The sequence below is a fragment of the Portunus trituberculatus genome, chromosome 21 (assembly GCF_017591435.1).
Source record: "Portunus trituberculatus isolate SZX2019 chromosome 21, ASM1759143v1, whole genome shotgun sequence".
Lineage (NCBI taxonomy): Eukaryota > Metazoa > Arthropoda > Malacostraca > Decapoda > Portunidae > Portunus > Portunus trituberculatus.
This window is the reverse complement of record NC_059275.1, coordinates 12732034-12752897: the sequence shown is the minus strand read 5'-3', so window position 1 is coordinate 12752897 and position 20864 is coordinate 12732034. Positions and strand designations below refer to the sequence as shown.

Sequence of the window (20864 nt, the reverse complement as noted above, 5' to 3'; positions counted from 1 at the left end):
GATATACTACTTAGACAACATATTAACTTTTTGTAGTGAGATTTCACGTGTTTACGAGAGTATCTTGTGGTCTTTCAGTACAAACAGGTATTCGAAGTTTAGTGTTTTGCTTAAGGACGATAATTCATATATAAAAGCTTAATCATTAATATTTAAAGGACTTAATAGCTAAAAAAAAAATTGAACGCTTTGCAGATAGAAATCATCACAAATATCACAACTTACACCTGTCCTTACTGTAGGCACTGAACACGAAAAAATCCATAACTGGGAAATACTTACACAAAATAACAAATAGAATTAAAAAAGAAGCAAATTAAAATAAAAAGTTAGTTATAATGCAATATATGTAGGCAATGTGATGAGGAACCAGGGCGGGGCGAGGGCGGTAAACACGAGCTGCTCCTCTCAGCTGATCCACGTGCACCGCCACCATGTTCTGGAGTGAGTTCCCAATTAATACCGTCTTCCGCCCTCAATATTCTTACATCTAACGTAATAATAAGTTCAACATGTCTCGTGCGTGTTGGGTAAGCGTGTGGTGCAAATGTGGTTAGGTTAAATATGAAGGAAATACAAATAGAGGGCTTTGTGTATTCTGGCCCGTGAGGTGCGCTTGCTTGCCACCTGTCTCGGAGGTTTATTGTTTCTACACTTAGTGTTATTTATGTGTCTAGTTGTGCTATGGATGCCTATTATTGTGTTAATGCTTCGGGGAGTATAGCATTTTGGATGTAGGTAAGTATGTCGGGGTGTCTGTAATGAGGCGCTCTCACACGGCTGGCTGTCCCTTTACTCAGGGCAGTCATGCAAGTAGATGAAAATGATTGTGGAATATTAAGGCAGCTCAGATATGCTGTTGCGCCAGTCCATATGATGTAGTGTTAGGTAACATGGTAATATGGGAATTTTAACACAATACATCCTGTATTATTTTTTCTCCTGTATCCCTAACAAGGTTGGGGACCTGGTGGGAAAACAAGAATTATTGGGTGAAAGAAGCGTAATTGAGATATATTTGGACTTTGGTTGAAAAAATTTTGATAAAATTTTGCAAGACATCCAAAATGAGGAAAACATTGATGTCATCTATCTTGACTTCATAACAGCTTTCGACAAAGTGGACCATGACATTCTCCTGCACACGTTAAAAACTTTGGGGATACATAGAGAACTAGGACAATGGCTTTATAGTTTCCTCTCTAACAGGAAACAAAAAGTCACAGTACATGATAGGCTGACAGAGGCAAGGATTGTCATCAGTGGAATTCCACTGGGCTCAGTCCTGGGTCCTCTCCTCTTCCTCATCATAGTGGTGGACATGGACAGAGTCTTGGATCATGCAAGAGCAATATCTTTTACCAATGATGCAGTACCATCAGTAGAATTCCACAGGGTTTGGTCCTGGGCCCCCTCCTCTTCCTCCTCATGGTGGTGGACATGGACAGAGAGACTTGGAACACATGAGTAATATCCTTTATCGATGACACACACGTCGTGATGATCTGCTTACTGCAAGACCTGAACAAAATACTCTGTTGGACAGAAGTAAACAATATGGTCTTAAATCAGGAAAATTTTTACCTTCTAAGGTACGGCAACAAAGATGAACTCAAAAACTCCACACAATACAGTTGCAGCCAAGTAAAGGTAACTGCCAAGGATATAGTAAAGGACCTTGGAGTGATGTGCAGTGTTAGTATCTTCTCTTTCCATTTTAGCCAAGTCATCTGAACAGCAAGACAATTAACAGGATGGATCCTCAGTACCTTCCAGACAAGGAATGCAAAAATTGTTTTATGACTTTATGGAATGGTCTCATCCTGCCATGCCTAGAGTACTGCTGTCAGCTCTGGTGTCCTTACAAGATAGACAGCATGGACATTGAAGTCCTGCAAAGGACATTCACTAGCAAGATCCATTGTAGCAGTTTGACTCACTACAGAAGTGGTAGATTAGCTGTGTGAGTGGTCACAGGCTGATTCGGAGACTCAGCGTATGTATTAGCAGGTGGAGCACAACACAACCCTGGGACCAGGAGCATTAAGACACATTTGCTAATGCTTTACATATAATAACGCATGTCGCTGCACAACTGGGGCAGTCACTTCCCAGCATCCCACAACACTCTTACTCAATAACAATTCACAGCATATGCCGCTAGTCTAACTGATCCTACCTGGGGTCACCCACCTGATGCACCCACTCCCTCACTACCTGGGTTTACTAGAGGGTCAAATTGATCTCGGCAATGGGTGAAACCTCTACCATAACACCTAACTTAGACCATATGCTTGGCATTGTAATTTTCATCCCCACACTTCTTCCTCTCTGAGAAGATGGATTCTGGCCTAGGTAGGACTGGAAAATGAATGGAGTTTGGCTGGCTGCAGTGGCTGTAATGGCAGCGTTCAGTTTAGTTCTCCTCCTTGCCTAGCCAGTTAGCCTACAAACTATGTAAATGGAGTTTGAATTGGTGAATTCAAGAGGGGTTGAAATGCTTCATGTAGCATTCTCTGCTATTTGGATTGTTACACCATGAGCTTCAGCACTTAAATTACTAGGAGAGACTCAGGGAGCTGAAGTTGTCCTCCCTTCACAGATGCAGGGAATGCTACATAATCATTTATGTCTGGAAGGTCTTGGAACACAGGGTGCCAAATACCACTATTCAAAAGACCCACCACCCCAGGAGAGGGAGGTTGTGTTACGTGAGGAACACCTTCAGCTCAACTGAGAAAACCAGGACCCTTGTTTGTCATAACATTACCTAAGGCAGGAGTTCTCAACATTTTTCTTGTTAAGAACCCCCCTGACTTATAAGACCATCTACCCAAACCCCCAGTAATCTGACATGAAACAATGTTAATTTACAGACTAACACTAACTCATTATGCAATGGTATACTGCAAAGGATCTTATTAAATCAGCCATCTAAGTACCCCTGGAAATCTTTTTGGGAACCCTTGGGGGTTCCTGAACCTAAGGTTAAGAATAAGAACCCCTGACCTACAGTAATACAAGACTGTTGAATTGTATCCCTGCCTACCTGAGAAACATGACAGTCATGTCACCTGATACCTTCAAGAACCTCCTTGACAATTGGCTGGGTCACATCCCAGACCAGCCACCAACACCAGACCACATAAGCACCAACTCCAAACACCTTCAGGACTGGTCTGCCGAGGAAAAGGAGTCGCCTGGTCATAGTTGAACCCCAGCTCAGAATACATATGAGTACAAGAGTAAGAGAGAGTAACCTAACTGCAGTTGTGGAGATTGCCTCCATTGCCTCCCCTTGACCTCTCCTTAAAGTCACATACCTAACTGGGCCCCCATCCTGAATTCCAGTGTTCATAGATTAATCCTGAACACAGACTTGCTATGTTAGTTAATGGCTCACAGTTTGAATGGGGTCATATAGAAGTGGGAAGGTTTTTGTGGTAAGTAATGATAAAGGCATTTCAAAACAAAATTGCAGTACATTAGAATATAGTTTTCCTTGTTTTATAGTAAGTTAGAGTGTGATTTGTTGAAGCAGAATGGATAAGTTTATTGAATGGTAAGGTAATCTCACCATTGAGAGTTTGAACCTTTTTCAAGACTTTTGGCTTGTTAAAAGTCAGGCCATGTACACCAAGTTGTTGAAATGTTCATTGCATAATGACTTGGTGTAAAAAAATTCCTCGCATGCAAGGAATCCATGCTTTTTTTAAAAATTTTTATATATATTTATCTTTATTTATTTTTTAAGCTGAATTGTCATAAGCTTGTTCCAAAATTAATTAACATGTTGATATTTTTTGTAGTAAATTTTCTTTTATGCAAACCAAACAATTATACATACATATTTGTTCTTGGTTGGGCTGCAGTCTCTTGTATAATGTGGTGTTGGTGTGTGTCACAGGTTTGCTGCTCGAGCCTGGCAAGCGTTACACTAAGGTGGTTGACAGCCCTTTCCACATCTCAGCTGCTGTCCTTGACACCTCCACCCAGGACCATGGCATTGTCAGGGTGAGTTTGTCATATATATATATATATATATATATATATATATATATATATATATATATATATATATATATATATATATATATATATATATATATATATATATATATATATATATATATATATATATATATATATATATATATATATATATATATATATATATATATATATATATATATATATATATATATATATATATATATATATATATATATATATATATATATATATATATATATATATATATATATATATATATATATATATTTTTTTTTTTTTTTTTTTTTAATATGCAGGAGGGAAGTCAGCCAAGGGCAACAAATATAAAAAAAAAAAAAAAGGGCCCACTTGAAGTCCTGGTTCCCTTAAAAGTAGTAAGAGATTAGCCAAAATCAAGGAACAAATCTCTTGAAACCTCCCTCTTAAAAGAAGTCAAGTCATAGGAAGACGGAAATACAGAAGCAGGCAGGGAGTTCTAGAGTTTACTAGAGAAAGGTATGAATGATTGAAAGTACTGGTTAACTCGTATGTTAGAGAGTTAGACAGAATGGGGATGAGAGGAAGAAGAAAGCCTTGTGCAGCAAGGCTGCAGGAGGAGAGGAGGCATGCAGTTAGCAAGAACAGTAAAACAGTTTCCATGAAAATAGCTATAAAAGATAGAAAGAGATGCAACATTTCAGCTGTGAGAAAGAGGCTGAAGACAGTCAGTCAGAGGAGGGGAGTTGATGAGACAAAAAGCTTTTCATTCCACCCTATCTAATAAAACTGTGGAAGTGGAAACCCCCCAAAACATGCAAAGAGTACTCCATATATGAACGGAGAAGGCCTTGTACAGAGTTAGCAGTTGGAAGGGTGAGAAAAACTGGTGGAAATGCCACAGAACACCTAAATTCATAGAATCTGTTTTAGCAAGAGATGAGATGTGATGAGACGAAAAGCCTTTGATACCACCCTATCTAATAAAACTGAGTTCAACCCCCTCAAACATGTGAAGAATGTGTGTGTGTGTGTGTGTGTGTGTGTGTGTGTGTGTGTGTGTGTGTGTGTGTGTGTGTGTGTGTGTGTGTGTGTGTGTTTACCTATTTGTGTATCACAGGGTTCGAGCTAAACTCTCTGTGTCCTGTCTCCTTGTCCACTCCTGTCATATCTCTCTTTCATCTGATTGACACACACTGCATCAACGACATCACTGCTCAGTTTATTCCACTTATCAATACTACGATGCGGGAAACTGTACTTTCTCAAGTCATTTAGACAGATGTCTTTTATTAGTTTTTTTTCCATGTCCTCAGAGATGATTACTTGTGGTCACCTATATCAATTCTCTGTCCAATATGTCAATCTTGTTCACCAATTTATACATAGTTATCATGTCTTCCCTTGTTCTTCTCTCTTCTAATGTGGTCAGCCCCAGTTCCCTCAGTCTTTCCTCATAGTCTAACTCCTGAGTCCTGGTACCATCCTTGTTGCCAGCCTCTGTACCCTTTCCACCTTCTTCACATTTTTCTTCATGTGCGGTGACCAGACACAAGCTGCATATTCTAACTGGGGTCTTATTAAGGTGCATAATATCTTCTTCATCATTCCTTCATCTAGGTAGTGGAATGCAAGGCCAATATTTTCAAGCATGTTATATGTTTTCCAAAATATCTTGATAATGTGTTTCTCCGGTGACAAAGTGTTTTGCACGGTTACTCCTAAGTCTTTCTCCTCATTGGTCTCTTCAATTTTCTCATCACCCAGCCTGTAATCCCTGTTTGGTCTGTATCTACTTCTTCCCATTTTCATAACATGGCTCTTGTTTATATTAAATTCCATCTGCCACTCTTTACTCCACTCATATATTTTATCAAGATCTTCCTGTAACTTGTTACAATCTTCCACATTCTTTACTCTCCTCATAATTTTAGTATCGTCCGCAAACATATTCATGTAACTGTCAATTCCTACTGGCATATCATTAACATAAATCAAAAACATGATGGGACCAAGCACTGACCCTTGTGGAACTCCACTGGTTACCTTCTTCCACTCGGACTTCTTTCCTTTCACCACTGTTCTCATTTCTCTTCCCACTAAGTAATTTTCCATCCATTTTGCTAGTTTATCATTTACTCCTCCAATCTTCTTTAGTTTCCACATCAGTCTATTGTGTGGTACTTTATCAAAGGCCTTTCTCAAGTCCAGGTAGATAGCATCCACCCATCCCTCTCTATGTTGTAGTATGTCAGTCACTCTTGAATAAAAACATAATAAATTGGATACGCGATCTTCCTTTTCTGAAACCAAACTGCCTTTCACTCAGAATGTTTTCACTTTCTAGATACTCACTCCACTTAGCTTTAATTACTTCTTCACATACCTTGCACAATATACTAGTCAACGATACTGGTCTATAATTTAACGGTTCCATTCTACTACCATTCTTATATATAGGCACAATGTCAGCTCTTTTCCACTCTTTCGGGACTATTCCTGTTCGTATGGAGGTTTCCACAATATCAAATATGGGGTTCAACAATTGATCCTTACATTCTTTAGCAACCTCCCAGATATGCCATCAGGCCCCATTGATTTATTAATATCCAGATTGCTTATAATTTTCCTTACATCTTCTTTAGTAACCATGATGTCCTGCATTTGCTTTATTTCCGTAGGCCTTTCTCCTGTAAAATGCTCCTCCTTTGTAAACACTTTGCAAAAGTTGTTCAAAATTTCAGCTATATCTCTAGCATCCTCATATACTTCTTCCCATTTTTACCTTTTCTATTGCCTCCCTTTTATTTAGTTTTCCATTTATGAATTTGTAAAACATTTTAGGGTCACTATCACAGTTTTCCACCACCCTCTGTTCATATTCCTTCTGTGCTGTTCTCCTTACTTCAACATATCTATTCCTTGCTGTTTTGTAGACTTCTCTTGATAATACATCACTGTTTTTCTTAAGTTTCTTCCATGCCTTTTCTTTGTTCTTTTTTGCTTCTTCACAATTTCTATTAAACCACTGTTTATTATTTAAAGTCCTCTTTCTGTGATATGGCACAAACTTTTCACAGCAGAGTTATATAAATCCATAAATTTATCATATTTCAATTGCATATCCCTTTCCTGGTATACCACAGACCAGTCAATTTCATTAAAGAACTCCCTTATATGGTTATAATTTGCCCTACATAATTTAATTTTTCCTCCCTGTTCCACAATCTTATTCATGCTTAATTCCATATCCAGCTCAAAGCTTAGGACATCATGGTCGCTTTTCCCCAAGGGACATTCATGTTCAATTTCCTCTTTTAGAGATGCCCCTGGTAAATACCAAATCCAACCTTGCTGCAACATCTTGTCCCCTGCACCTTGTTGGTGATCTCACCCACTGTGTCATCAAGTTATTTGTTGCTACCTTTAACAATTCCTCTGCCCACTCACCACCATTCACCACTTCGTAGTCTTCCCACACTATTTCTTTACAATTAAAGTCCCCGACTATCATCACTCTATCCTTTCTGATGAGTTCTTGCTTCATTCTGTCTAGAGTATTTCTCATCACCATTTGATACTGTTCATATTCCCAAGCACTGGTTCTGGGTGGTATGTATACTGTTATAATATTAATGTCCCTCTTACCATCTGTTATAAGCATACTTATCACTTCCTCATTTCTCTTACTATAGTTCACCTCCTTCACTATCAGATCTTCCTTAGTAAGAACCATTATACCACCACCTCCTTTATTTTTCTATCATTTCTCCATACTTTGTAGTGTTTTATATAAAATCAATCTAGCTTTATTTCGGACCTTAACTTTGATTCCACCACACACATTATGTCCGGTTCACTGTTTCTTAGGTAATCCATACATTCTAGCCTTTTAAACAGAAATCCATCTATATTCGTGTATGTCACTTGAATTCCATTCCTAATCTCTTTCTTCCATGTTTCAGTCAGTGTACTGTCTATTCCATCTGTTTTATCCACCACTTCTTCAGCCTCCCATTTCTCATCTTCCAAAAAAACTTGGTCTTTTCCTCCTCGGTTCTTTCTTCATTCTTCTCTCTCACCAGTTACAAGCTCTCTCATTTTCATTCTTTCCTCCAGTGTCATATTTCTTCTTATGTAAATTGTTTTGGTTTCCTCGTAGACTTCAAGTTTCCAGGCCCTCCTCAGCAAGGCCTCGGCTGCCAACTGAGACTTTAATTTCAATTTTAGGTGTGTGTGTGTTGTGTTGTGTTGTGTTGTGTTGTGTTGTGTTGTGTTGTGTGTGTGTGTGTGTGTGTGTGTGTGTGTGTGTGTGTGTGTGTGTGTGTGTGTGTGTGTGTGTGTGTGTGTTTACCTAGTTGTAGTTTTACAGGGCCTGGGCTTTATGCTCGTTTGGCCCCGTCTCCATATCTACACTTATCCAATTTTTCTTTAAGACTATGCACACTCTTTGCTGTGTGTACACACTCATACTTTTTTAGTAACAGGACTATTACATATGTTTCTGTTTAAATTGCACTCTGGCCATTAGAGGGATCTTGAAAGGATGGGACATAAGGTTGTGTATGGTGTTGGAGATTTAATTCTTCTTGTAATAAAGTTTGCCAGCATGACATTCACCTGAATCCCATCAGACAGTCTGCTGACCTTGTGTTTTCCTGCAGGTTATTGTAGACATTGGAGACACAGAAGCACTCATTGCCAACCTGAGCTACAAGCATGGCATCCTCCAGTTCCCTCTTGACCTCCAATTTGATTCTGGGAGTCGCATTTCTTTCTACACCACCGGAGCCAAGAGCAATGTGCACCTCTCTGGCTATGTGACGTATGATGAGGAGCTCTTCTCAGAGGATGATGAGGGGAGTAGTGATGAGGAAGGTGAGTTCCCTTTGTAACACATGCACTCTTGAATGTCTTAAAGGGTTTTCTGTATGAAAGGATGAACTGAAATTAATGTAATTTATAATAGTAGTTTGATATATTATATACATTCAAGATGGAATATTCCTAATTAATATTTTCAGTTAAGCAAGTCTCTCTTTTGTCTTGATAACTTAGCTATTTCAGGTTATATTAAAAAAGAAATGTGAATTAAATCTTTTGTAAACATTTTTTTTTTTTTTTTTTTTTTTTTTTTTTTTTTGCATTTTTCATTTTTCTTTGTCATTGATAGTGAACAGTTGTGTTGTTCCATACAGTGAATATTGTATATTTTTCCAAAGTGCCAACATTAGTGAATGTGTCTGCTAAGAGGAAGCCAGAAGAAAGTCCCTCGCCAGGCAACAAAAAGGCAAAACTGCAGAAAATCACTCCAGTGACTCTTAACAACCAAGCTGTTCCAGGTTTGTGACTTGAGGTGGTGGTGTGTTTTGTCTTCAATCATTTTGAGTGTATTTATGGTGTTTCCCTCCTTTTTTCTCTTAGATTGGCATAATTCATCAGCTTAGAGTACTCAGAGACACATTGAAAAACTAACCTGAAAGTGGGATAAATCTTCACTCATGAGACATTTACTGAGGGACCAAAACTCAGGCCAGGAGAGAAGGGCAGCATCTTAGACTTCACCACGATGTCAGTCATTATCACATCTAATTAAGAATGTTTCTCTGCTCCTGCAGTATACTTAGGGCACTTAGACACGTCCTAAGCCTTTGTGTGTGCTCTGCCTCACTATTGTATTTGCATATGTTTAGCCTGCTCTTTCAGTTTTTTTCCTTCATGCATTGATCTTCATGTTGTTAGGCTGTATTTTCCTCATTATATAGAATGAGAGCTGTATTGTCTGCATATTGAGAGTAATGCAAATATCCCTTTGGCTAGAAATACAGTTTGCATGTACAGTCAACCTTCAGCTATCGTGACTTCGGCTATCGCGTTTTATTGCTATCGCGCACCCATGAAAAGCTGCTAAGATTTCATTATCGCGACCTCAAATGCCTGCTATCGCGCGCCCAGCCATAACGTCATGGGATATCTGAGCGCTCATTGGCCAAAACCGCCTTCACGCCAAGATCAATTCGGCTATCGCGTTTCCGGCTATGGCGCAGCTATTTCGGCCCCAATTGGGTGCGATAGTCAAGGGTTAAGTGTATTTGTTCATATTGGTGTATATAGTCCATTGTAATTGTAGGTTAGGTAAAGAACAAACTCTGATTCACCATGTCTTTACAATAGCAGCCAAGGTGGCCCCCACTAAACCTGAGAAGAAGGCCAATGCTGTTGTCTCGAAGGAACCTCAAACGGTGCCCTTAGAGGAAGATGATGAGGATGGACTTGATGATAGTGAAGAAGGAGAAGAGGAAGAGGATGAGTTAGAGGAGGAGGAAGACATAGATGAGGAGGAGGAGGAGGATGAGGATGACATGGAGGAGGAAGAAGAGAGTGATGAAGATGAGACAGAAGTAATGATGATAGATGAACAGAAGAAGACAAAGAAGCCAAACAATATTGGTGAGTAGATGTATTTGTAAGTGAAGCTTGCATGCAACATAACTTGTCCTACATTTTAATAAAATTAATGTGAGAAACATGAGACATCATAATATCTCCATTTCCTTTGCCCTCATTTCACCTGATCTCATGTACCATCTCGTTTGAAGTATTTGAAAGATAACAATTTTGTTGAGATATTTTCTGAAGCATTATAAGGTTTTCTTGAGCCAAGCCACCTGAGACAATTGTACTGTGTGAGTGTCTTTTTGTAAAATAAGATGGAATCAAGTATCATTGTATTGATTGGATCATTTTAGTTTCTCCAACTATTCAGTTTGTCAGACTTGCTTGTTGGTTGGTCAACAGGCATTAATTAGTATTCCTGATATTAGGGTTATTGATTAATTTGTAGGTTAAATACTTCCTTTGTCATTTAATATAAGGATCTCTTAAAATCTATTTTCAGTTGCCAAAAAGGAAGCATTCCCAACAAAAGAACCTGTTGCTGTTTTCAAGACGGAGAAGACTCCCAAAGGTGGAAAGACTCCTAAGGATGCCAACACCCCCAAGACTCCCAAGATTCCTGGTAGTAATAGTGGAGCACCAGACAAAGGCAAGAAGACTCCCAATAAACCTCAGGGAGCTAATGCACCAACACAGAATGGGGTGAGCATCTTGTGTTGACTGCTGCAGCTGTGTGGCTTCTTTTTAACAACTTGATTTTTAGTGGATTTCCCATTACTATTAGGTTTGCTGTAAAACGTCTCAAAAGTTAACTTTTATCACCAAGATATATATTAATGAAAAATAATATTCACCATAATGTTTAATAACGAAAAAGAATCATATTTACAATCATCTTTCCATTTCAGAAAACTCCAAAATCAGAGATCCCAGCCAAGGAGCAAGGTAAGTGTTATTGTTTTATTTCATTTTCTCTGCTATTATGGCACCATGTAAAGTTAACTATATAATTTAAGTTGAAATCATAAGTGTTATGTGAAGGCATTTAATGAGTTGCTGTGCTTCATGCCAGTGTTGATCTCTATAATTCATTTTTTCTGTCCTAATCATGTAGAAAATTGCACAGAATGCTCTTATAAAGATGGTGATGAGGATTCAATCACAGCGCAGTACCATGTATAAAACTGCTGGCAGAAACTGGCAGGACTCCCATTCCAAATTAGAACTGTGCTTTTTGTGTAAAAAGAGACAATTGGCCAAAGATAAAAACAATTCAGCAAAAAGGCCCACTTAAAAGCTAGTCACTGAACAGGTCTGAGAGAGTTTGGCAAAAGAATGGGATAAATGTGTTGAAACCTCTCTTAAATGAGTTCAGGACTTCATATCAGAGGTAGATGGAATTATAGAAGCACGTAGGAAATTTCAGAATTTATCAGAGAAATGAATGAATGATTTAGAGTACTGGTTAACTCTTCCATTAGAAAGGTGGACAGAATAGGAGTGAGAGAATGAAGTGAGTCTTGTGCAGTGAGGCTGCAGGAGGAGGGGAGACTTGCAGTTAGCAAGACTAGAATAGTTGGCCTGAAAATACCGGTAGAAGATGAATGATGCAACATTGCTGCAATGAGAAAGAGGCTGAAGATAGTTAGTCAGAGGAGTTGATAAAACAAAAAAATTTGTTATTCTACCTTATCTAATAAAACAGTGTGAGTTAAACTTCCCATACATGGGAAAATATTCCATACTTGGGCAGATAAGGAAGGCTCTTGTACAGAGTTAGAAGTTGAGGGTGAGAGAACTTGCATAGATGACTCAGAATGCTTAAAGAGGGGTTCAGACATGTCAATTTGCAACTGAAATTTTACTTATGTAGAGTTTCTGACTCATCCTTACTAGTTGGAACGTGTCACACATAGCACCTGGAAAGTATTGACTATTGGCACCTTGGTGGGAAGTGGATGTAAACAAACAGCTACCTGCCAAGATGTCTTCCTCCAGTGATGATGCCAAAGCGATGGTTGCTCTTCTTTTGGCATACCAGAAGAGTCAACAGAAAAGAAAATGCCTGTTGATATATAGAAGGAAAGGAGTGTCTACCACACTTTAAATTAGCCTACATTTCTCTATAAGAAAGTTCTTAATCTTAAGAAGACTATGCACAATTGCTATCAAACTAATTCCTGACAATTCTTCAATCCTCGCCTCCAAAAACACCCTGCATTGATGGAAACAGTTCTTGTAGAGTGGCAGCTATTTCGTTGAACGAAAATTTGCTCAAGCTTTCTTTTTTACCGTATAACTCATTTTTGGGGTCCCAGATGTGTTCTTTTTCCCTCACCAACTGTAACATCTTCTCTATATCTGGAGACCACACTTTCAAAGCATATTCTGTGATGTCACAACGTAAGTAAAGTTGCAAATCGACTAACAAGACCAACATGTTAGTCTTGTTTTGCGACTGCTTTCTCCAGTCGCTAGGCACCAAATTTGAATCGGAAACTCTACGTACATAAAATTTCAGTCGCAAATTGGCACTTCATAGAAACTGTATTATCTAGAGAAGAGATGTGAAGTTTCTAAGTTTAGATATAAATAAAGCACAGACTGAGGATATTTAAGTGCAGATAAGGGTGACAGTTGAATGTTATTGAAGAAGAGGGGATAGGAGTCAGGAACGTGTTGAGTTGATAGATGGAGGAATTGAGTTTTTGAGGCATTTAACAATACTAAGTTTTTTCTACACCAATCACACATTTTTGAAAGATCAGAAGTTGGCATTCTGTGATCTGTTTATTCCTGAAGGGTTTGTCATATCTGAAAAGATGTGGAAAAATGTAGGGTGATATCATTAGCATAGGAGTGGATAGGACAAGAAGTTTGGTTTAGAAGATCATTGATGAATAATAATAAGAGAGTGGGTGACAGAAACACCACTGTTAATAGATTAGGAGAACAATGACTAATACTGTAGCAATATAACTGTCAGAGAGGAAACTTGAGATGAAGTTGCAGAGAGGATAGAAGTAGTAGGAGGGTAGTTTGGAGATCAAAGCTTTGTGCCAGACTATCAAAAGCATTTGATGTCTAAGGCAACAGCAAGTTTCACCAAAATCTCTAAAAAGAGGGTGTTCAAGACTCCATAAGTAAAGCCAGTAGATCATCAGTAGAGCGGCCTTGACAGAAACCATACTGGCGATCAGATATTTAGGAATCTTCCTATTGAGGAAAATTTTTTAAAACTTTAGATAAGCCGGAGATTAAAGCAATAGGGCAGGAGTTTGAGGGATTAGAACAATTACCTTTTTTAGGAACAGGCTGAATGTAGGCAAATTTCCAGCAAGAAGGAAAGATAGAAGTTGAGACATAGTTGTTGAGTTTTCACAAAATATTGACCATAGTTTCTAGAATAATTTGCAGCACTCTTTGCTCCAGTCAGAGGGAGCCATTTGCCATGTTTTAATGCAGATTGGAGGGCAGAGTTTTTTTTTTTTTTTTTTTTTTTTTTCCTTCAAAGGTAGTATATAACAAGCCAATTCTTTCTCTTCAGCCAAGTCTCCTCAGACACCCAAAATGGTGAAGCCAGGCGGAGTGGTGTGTGAAGACCTGGTGGTGGGGAAAGGATCTGAGGCAAAGAGTGGCAAGATGGTAACTTTTCAGATTGTTTAAAAAAAAAAAAATTAAATAAATAAATAAATTTTAAAATTTTCATCTTTTGTGTACATTTTCGTGTCTTTTCCTGAATAGGCCATTATTTGTGTTTGCCTCCCCTTACACTGCCTTTACTTCAGGTGTCTGTTTATTACGTGGGCCGTCTGATGTCCAACAAGAAGATGTTCGACAAATGTGACTCTGGCAAAGGCTTCAAGTTCCGGCTTGGGAGTGGCGAGGTCATCAAGGGCTGGGACGTTGGAGTCAGTGGCATGAAGATTGGAGGCAAGAGAAAGATTACTTGTCCTCCCCACATGGCGTAAGTTGCCTTATATGGTGAAATTATTGAAATATTTTAAGCACACACACACACACACACACACACACACACACACACACACACACACACACACACACACACACACACACACACACACACACACACACACACACACACACACACACTGTCTATATGAAAGAAATTAAAGTAACCAAGCTTGAAATAAAAGAGTTGATGACGGAATTAGATGAAGAGCAGGCAATGGGACCGGATGAAGTCTCAGGCAGAATATTAAAAGAATGTAAGGAAGAACTAGCAAGTCCTATATACATCATAAAATGCTCAATAGAAAATGGAACAGTACCAGTAGAATAGCCAATTTGGTTTTAGAAAAGGTCAGTCATGTATAACAAATTTACTGAGTTTCTCTAGAATAGTTGATAGAGTACAAGAGAGAGAGGGATGGATTGACTGTATTTATTTGGATTTAAAAAAGCGTTTGATAAAGTGCTACATGAAAGATTACTGTGGAAGTTAGAGGAGAAGGGTGGCTTAAAAGGAAGCACATTGAGATGGATGGAAAATTATTTGATGGGGAAAGAAATAAGGACAGTAGTTAAAGATATGAAGTCCAAGTGGAGAGCAGTAGAAAGCACATAGGGATCAGCTTTGGCGCCAATACTTTTTCTCATATATATAAACGACATGCCAGAGGGAGTGAACAGCTACATAAATCTGTTTGCGGATGATGCGAAACTGTGCAGTTATAAAGCAAAAAGAGGATTGTGAAATACTGCAGGAAGACTTAAACAAGATCTGGAAATGGAGTAAAAAATGGTACATGGAATTCAATGTGGACATAAGCCATGTCATGGAAATAGGAAAGAGTGAAAGACGACCAGTGGGAATCTATAAGATGGGAGATGGAGTAGAACTAGAAAAAGTAAAAAAAGGAAAAGGACTTGGGAGTGACGATGGAAGAAAACAATCAACCGGTAAACCATATTGATAGAATTTTCAGAAAGACATAATTTGTTAAGGAATATTGGATTAGCATTTCACTACATGGACAAAGAAATGAGGAAGAAATTGATAAGTACTATAATAAGACCAAGATTAGAATATGCAGTTGTGTGAACCCCCCATAGAAAGAAACACATAAGGAAGTTGGAGAGGCTACAAAAAATGGCTACAAGAATGGTTCCAGAATTTGAAGGAATGACATGGATCTACCAACCCTGGAACAGAGAAGGGAGAGAGGGGATCTGACACAAGTCTATAAATTGATTAACGGAATGGATCAAGTGGATAATGGGAAACTGATTTTGAGAGAAGAATATGACATTAGAAGCACAAGATCGCATAGTAAAAACCTGAGGAAGGGAAGATGTCTGAGAGATGTTAAAAAATATAGTTTCCCACAAAGATGTGTTAAGACTTGGAACAGTTTGAGTGAGGAAGTGGTGTCAGCAAAGAGTGTGCATAACTTTAAAGAAAAATTGGATAAGTTTAGATATGGAGACGGGGCCACACAAGCGTAAAGCCCAGGCCCTGTAATACTACAACTAGGTAAACACACACACACAAATTATAGATGCACATAGTATAGATATACAAATATGCAGTGAAAAGAATATTTTTATTACAGTGAACATTTCTTAAAATTTTACAATGTTATTTTGGCATTCATTCAGAAAAAGTTACAGCTAAGAAGTCTTACTCAAGAAAGAAAAATTCTTTTGATTAATTTACAAATATGTATTTTATTGAAAATATTTCAAGCTTCTATTTTGTCCCAACAGTTATGGCAAGAAGGGGGCTCCTCCAGACATCCCTGGGAATGCAACACTCTCCTTTGTTGTAGAACTGAAGGGAATTAGCTAAGGATTCTATTTTGTATTTTGTCATTTCTTTTGAGAATCTACAAGCAGCTTGTCTTTGTTTTAATATAATATAAGCAATTCACGCGGAAAGTTGTACATTATATGAAGGTTACGCCAAAGTCAGATGTTAGTACAAGTGTCTTGTGTGTGAAAGAGTAGCAATGAAGGTTTGAACTTCCCTGGATAAGAGTGAATCTGTGAAAGAAAGTGTGTGGGACCAGTAATGGATGTTATGGATCAAAGTTTTATCGTTACAAATGAGTGTCTTGATGAATACAGGTTATGTGAAATATTGTGTTTTTCTGAGCATGTAAGGAAGTTGTTTATAATAAAATGAAGCAATATATCTCTTATATCTATCCCATATAACTCAGTTATAATTGATACTTGGAAGAATTTAAAAAGTAGCTCTATCTACGACAGTTACACTACACTTGGCATGTTTCACCTTCATGCCCAAGTAGAATCAATGACTACAACACTAACTAGTATGTATGACTCCTGCAAAACCTTACCATGGATGGCTATGAAGCTGGCCAGAACTTGCTTGCATATATCCGACTCAACACACCAGTAATTTCTCCCAAAGCTTGTCTTACCTGCTTTAAAGACTTCACCTGATATATCAAAGCTGAGGAGTTCATGTAAGTGAAGTCCTCAACTATGTGCAGGCTCCTGTGACTAATTTTCTCTGCAGAGATGATGTAAGTCCTGCACACACTCCATGCTCTCTCTCACACACACACACACACACACACACACACATTCTCCCCTAAACATTCAACCTCTTGAGCTGAGCATCGATGTATATTTTTTCCTGGATGAAGAGTGATGCAGCACAAATGGATTATCTTGATCCATTTTGGCAAGATAACTACACACCATCACAGAGGTTAATTTTAATCCTGAACCAACTTTTTTTTGTGGTGTCATTTAACTTTGCACATCCTGCTTCTGTCTGAGCTCAGTGGCGAGTGGCCAGCCCTGTCACCCGTAAGACAACAGGCACACTTCTAGCACCTGCCTCTGTATTGCCATGGTGAGCAGCTGAGGCACACAACTCTCAAGGAGCAAATTACTTAGTTGTCTGACAATACAATGAGCTAATTAATATGTGCTCTCAAGGTCCAAGTAATATTAAACTACTGGTAATATGTCCTTGCTGGTGTCATTACATCATTTCACCCTAGTGCACAGCAAATGCAAATCCTACAAACAGGAAAATGCCAGGGCATAAGCTATCCTCTGAAGCAGATTGTTGGAGATGGTTAAGACAAAATTTCATAGATGCACAAAACATTGGGGTATGTATAGTGGGTCTCCAACTTTCCTTCTTTGGTTTATCAAAATATATGTTATTACATTTAAGAAAAGAGATGCATTGACACATGAAGTCAACCTCAATCCACTCTCCTGCATTTTTCCATCTGTCACTGCATTACAAATAGTACTTGTACAAGTATATGCAGACCAATTTATTTCAAAGTGAAAATACTCTTGTAATACTGTCCTATTGACTGTTAAGTAGGAATCAAAAGATCCTGAGGCCTCAGTTGGAACAAATGATTGAAAAGAACCTGAAGAGTGACTGAAATGAAATCAGACCAGCCATTATTGTCCATATCACACCTATCGCACTACAGCCAGACTAGCGCTGCTCTACCCGAGTGAACTCATCAAGCCACTGTGACAGACATGCTAACTTTTTTCCTCCCATTTTCCACCTTGGCCAGAACTAATCATACTGACACTGATTTTCTTGTTACTTACATTTTTTTTCTCTTTTTACTACTAGCCTGTTAAAGTACATCTCCAATACTTGTTTGCTTATTCAATTCTATTTATAGAGTGGCATCACATTCAGCAGCTGGATTGGAAAAATGCTATCACCATACTTGCTGTATATTGTAAAAAGTTACTAAAAGGATAGAGAAAGGGGACGGGAAAGTATGGTGCTTTGACAATTTCTTTTAAGGAGTATCTCAGCCTGGTATAAAACACTGTATTTGAAAGCATATAGGATGTAAGGGCACATAAGACAACTATTCCAGCTGGTCAAATCCAGGAAATTTTTTTTTCATTTTTATATCATCCTCAAGTTCTGGCCTATGTGGGACTGGGCAACAAAGGTTATCTTTACCTTTTCTTGTGGTTTTCAGTTGGCTTTCTTGCTGTTGCCAAACACATATAATTTTTTTCATAAGTGGTGTCCTAAAAGCCCTTGCTGCAGCTCTATTGACATGGTCCTTGACATAATCCACCACTTGTAGTTTGCAGGAGATTGTGTAGTTCAATCTTCTTCCTCCTGCTGCCATAACAGTGAGGGTGTGTGTTTTGTTATGATCATTAGCTTGCTGTTATTCCTCACTATCAGATGGCATTGAGTCAGGTTTTAGATCAGCTGATATTTATAAACATGCATCACAGCCTCACAGGTTAGATTAATTTAATTTTTACAATAATGTTTTTAAAGTAATTATACTGGTAATAATAATTATACCAGCAATGAAATAATGATTAGACTACAGGAGGCCTCAACTAAGCATATTAGATGCAGGACCATTTTTTAAGCCAAAATTTTTGGGAAAAAGGTGCATCCTACATGCCGACAAATACGGTAATCTGAATTTCTCTCAGTACCTTGTTCACTCTTCAGGGTGTGCCTTGAGTCCCATCTAGTATCATGGATTAAGCACTCACTAAATAAGATCATAGAACAGCAAACTTTTCACGTGTACCAGGAAGGCAAGACTCGTTCAACATTTCACACCCATCCTGTGCCTGGAAAATGATTGGTCTCCACCTGCTCTAGCATTGACACTTGGTTGAGTTGTGCTCAACCCTACAGTACTGGGCAGCCCAATGCAGGCACATAACAGGCTGATGTACTCCTTGAAGGCCATGTCTATTTGTAAGCATATAAATACAAAAGGAGGTGATTCCCAATCCTCTTCGTGTTTCCACTCCATCTTTTTCAGAAACATTTAATGCCACAAAATATACTGGAGTGGTGAGGAAAAGTTTATGGTCTTCAGGAATACTGCCTGTACTATGCCTGGAGAGAGAGAGAGAGAGAGAGAGAGAGAGAGAGAGAGAGAGAGAGAGAGAGAGAGAGAGAGAGAGAGAGAGAGAGAGAGAGAGAGAGAGAGAGAGAGAGAGAGAGAGAGAGAGAGAGAGAGAGAGAGAGAGAGAATTCAAAATGAATAGGATATAGTGTAAATAATTCAAACCAAGCATCTGCTAAAAATGGATAGCTCAACAAGTGTTACAAAACCCCTACTGAAGTGGTGTCATACAAAACAACAGTGGACATAAAGAAACACATGTGTGCACAAACACACACACACACAATAGCAGCTGATAGTGAATACTGCATCAACTAGTTAACTATTCTGGATAAGTAACATTCATCAAACAGAGGAAGATGGAATGCAAATTGCAGGAAAGATAAATTTGGAAACAAAAACTATTAGTGCAGTTGACAACATGTTGAAATACTGGTCGATGACTATAAAAAATATTGTTATCTGTACTGAAGTCTAGCAATAAAATATGAACAGGGATTATAAGATGATATTATCCTCCTCAGAGTGGCTCTGGGTGTTGCAAGACAGGAAGATTATAGTAACGATTGTGGGACTGCAGACAACTAGATAAGGTGGTAGTGAGCGACATCCAGAGAATATTGACAGAATACTAAGAAGCTAACTGAAGTAAGGGATACAGATCTGTCTTAATAAGGATGGAGAATGCAGTAACATGTAAAGGAGTGGAGAAGAAAGCTAATGTGGAATGAATGGAAGAATTATGTGTGATGATGACAATGCATTAGTTTGTGGTCTCATCGATGCCCTACATTAACCGAGCCTCTCCAGTCCTTACCCCACCAATGCTACTTCCCTCACTACCTTCTAGGCCATGAGTTCTGAAGTCTTGCTTACCTGACTGCATCTCATGTGTACTTGATTCCATGGCTTCTGCCTTGCCAGTTCAAACAAATATGAAAGTTTTCATGATCAAGACAGGGCAAGTGAGCTACTGCTGCTCTCAGGGACCTGTGCCCACTCTTCAGGCTCTTGGTAAGCAAGTGCGAGGTATGTGCTAGCTCCTGGGTATCACTAGCACCTTTGTGTGTAGTAACAAAACAAAGATATTTACTAATACATACATGATTATTGATTTCATTAAATGTTGAAAATCTTCTAAAATTACCAGACAAAAGAGATTATTTTCTTAAAATGTAAACATTCAAGAACTTTAAGTAATACACAACTTATACAAACTTGGTGCATGGAACTTAGCTCCTTCCACTCGATCTTCTCATAAGATCTACATAATCTGAGTATCATGTGGCTGGTTTAACCACACAACCAGTACACAGCATAATGCCAGTATAAAAACAAGTAAACTGAAATTAAAACAGTCAAGTTTACTACTGATAAAACATTTCTATATTTGTCTCAAAAAGACACGTTTAAAATTCTATAAAAAAAAAAAAAAAAAAAAAAAAAATCATAATGGTACCTCACCTTTCTTCTGACAATGCTGAACTCTTATACTGAAACTAGTTAATTACATCTCAAGATAATGTATGATAGCTTTACTTTCCTTATAACACTAGTGCTCTGCTAAATGTAAGAGATGCTCTGAAATAAACCAGTCAGTTC

General features: G+C 38.3%; 2 protein-coding genes across 3 annotated transcripts in view; one reads left to right on the top strand and one right to left on the bottom strand.

The window, feature by feature from the left end:
• Nucleotides 1-330: 330 nt before the first annotated feature.
• On the top strand, nucleotides 331-16541 carry LOC123507247 (46 kDa FK506-binding nuclear protein-like). 2 transcript variants are annotated; one of them, XM_045260007.1, is made up of 10 exons: nucleotides 331-444; nucleotides 3908-4014; nucleotides 8655-8868; nucleotides 9213-9332; nucleotides 10168-10440; nucleotides 10889-11088; nucleotides 11295-11331; nucleotides 13934-14031; nucleotides 14175-14353; nucleotides 16117-16541. In XM_045260007.1, exons 1-10 carry the CDS (start codon nucleotides 435-437, stop codon nucleotides 16196-16198), a joined length of 1320 nt encoding a protein of 439 aa, XP_045115942.1. In that variant the 5' UTR covers nucleotides 331-434; the 3' UTR covers nucleotides 16199-16541. The 2 variants fall into 2 exon arrangements, with proteins under 2 accessions (XP_045115942.1, XP_045115941.1); XM_045260006.1 differs by having other exon boundaries at nucleotides 332-444; nucleotides 10165-10440.
• A 3809-nt stretch (nucleotides 16542-20350) lies between these two features.
• The window catches only part of LOC123507009 (pseudouridylate synthase 7 homolog), a 40176-nt gene continuing 39662 nt past the window's right edge, over nucleotides 20351-20864 (bottom strand). The window contains exon 16 of the mRNA XM_045259504.1: nucleotides 20351-20864. This exon is cut by the window's right edge and continues 541 nt beyond it. The gene's annotated coding sequence lies outside the window, so the exon portion shown is untranslated.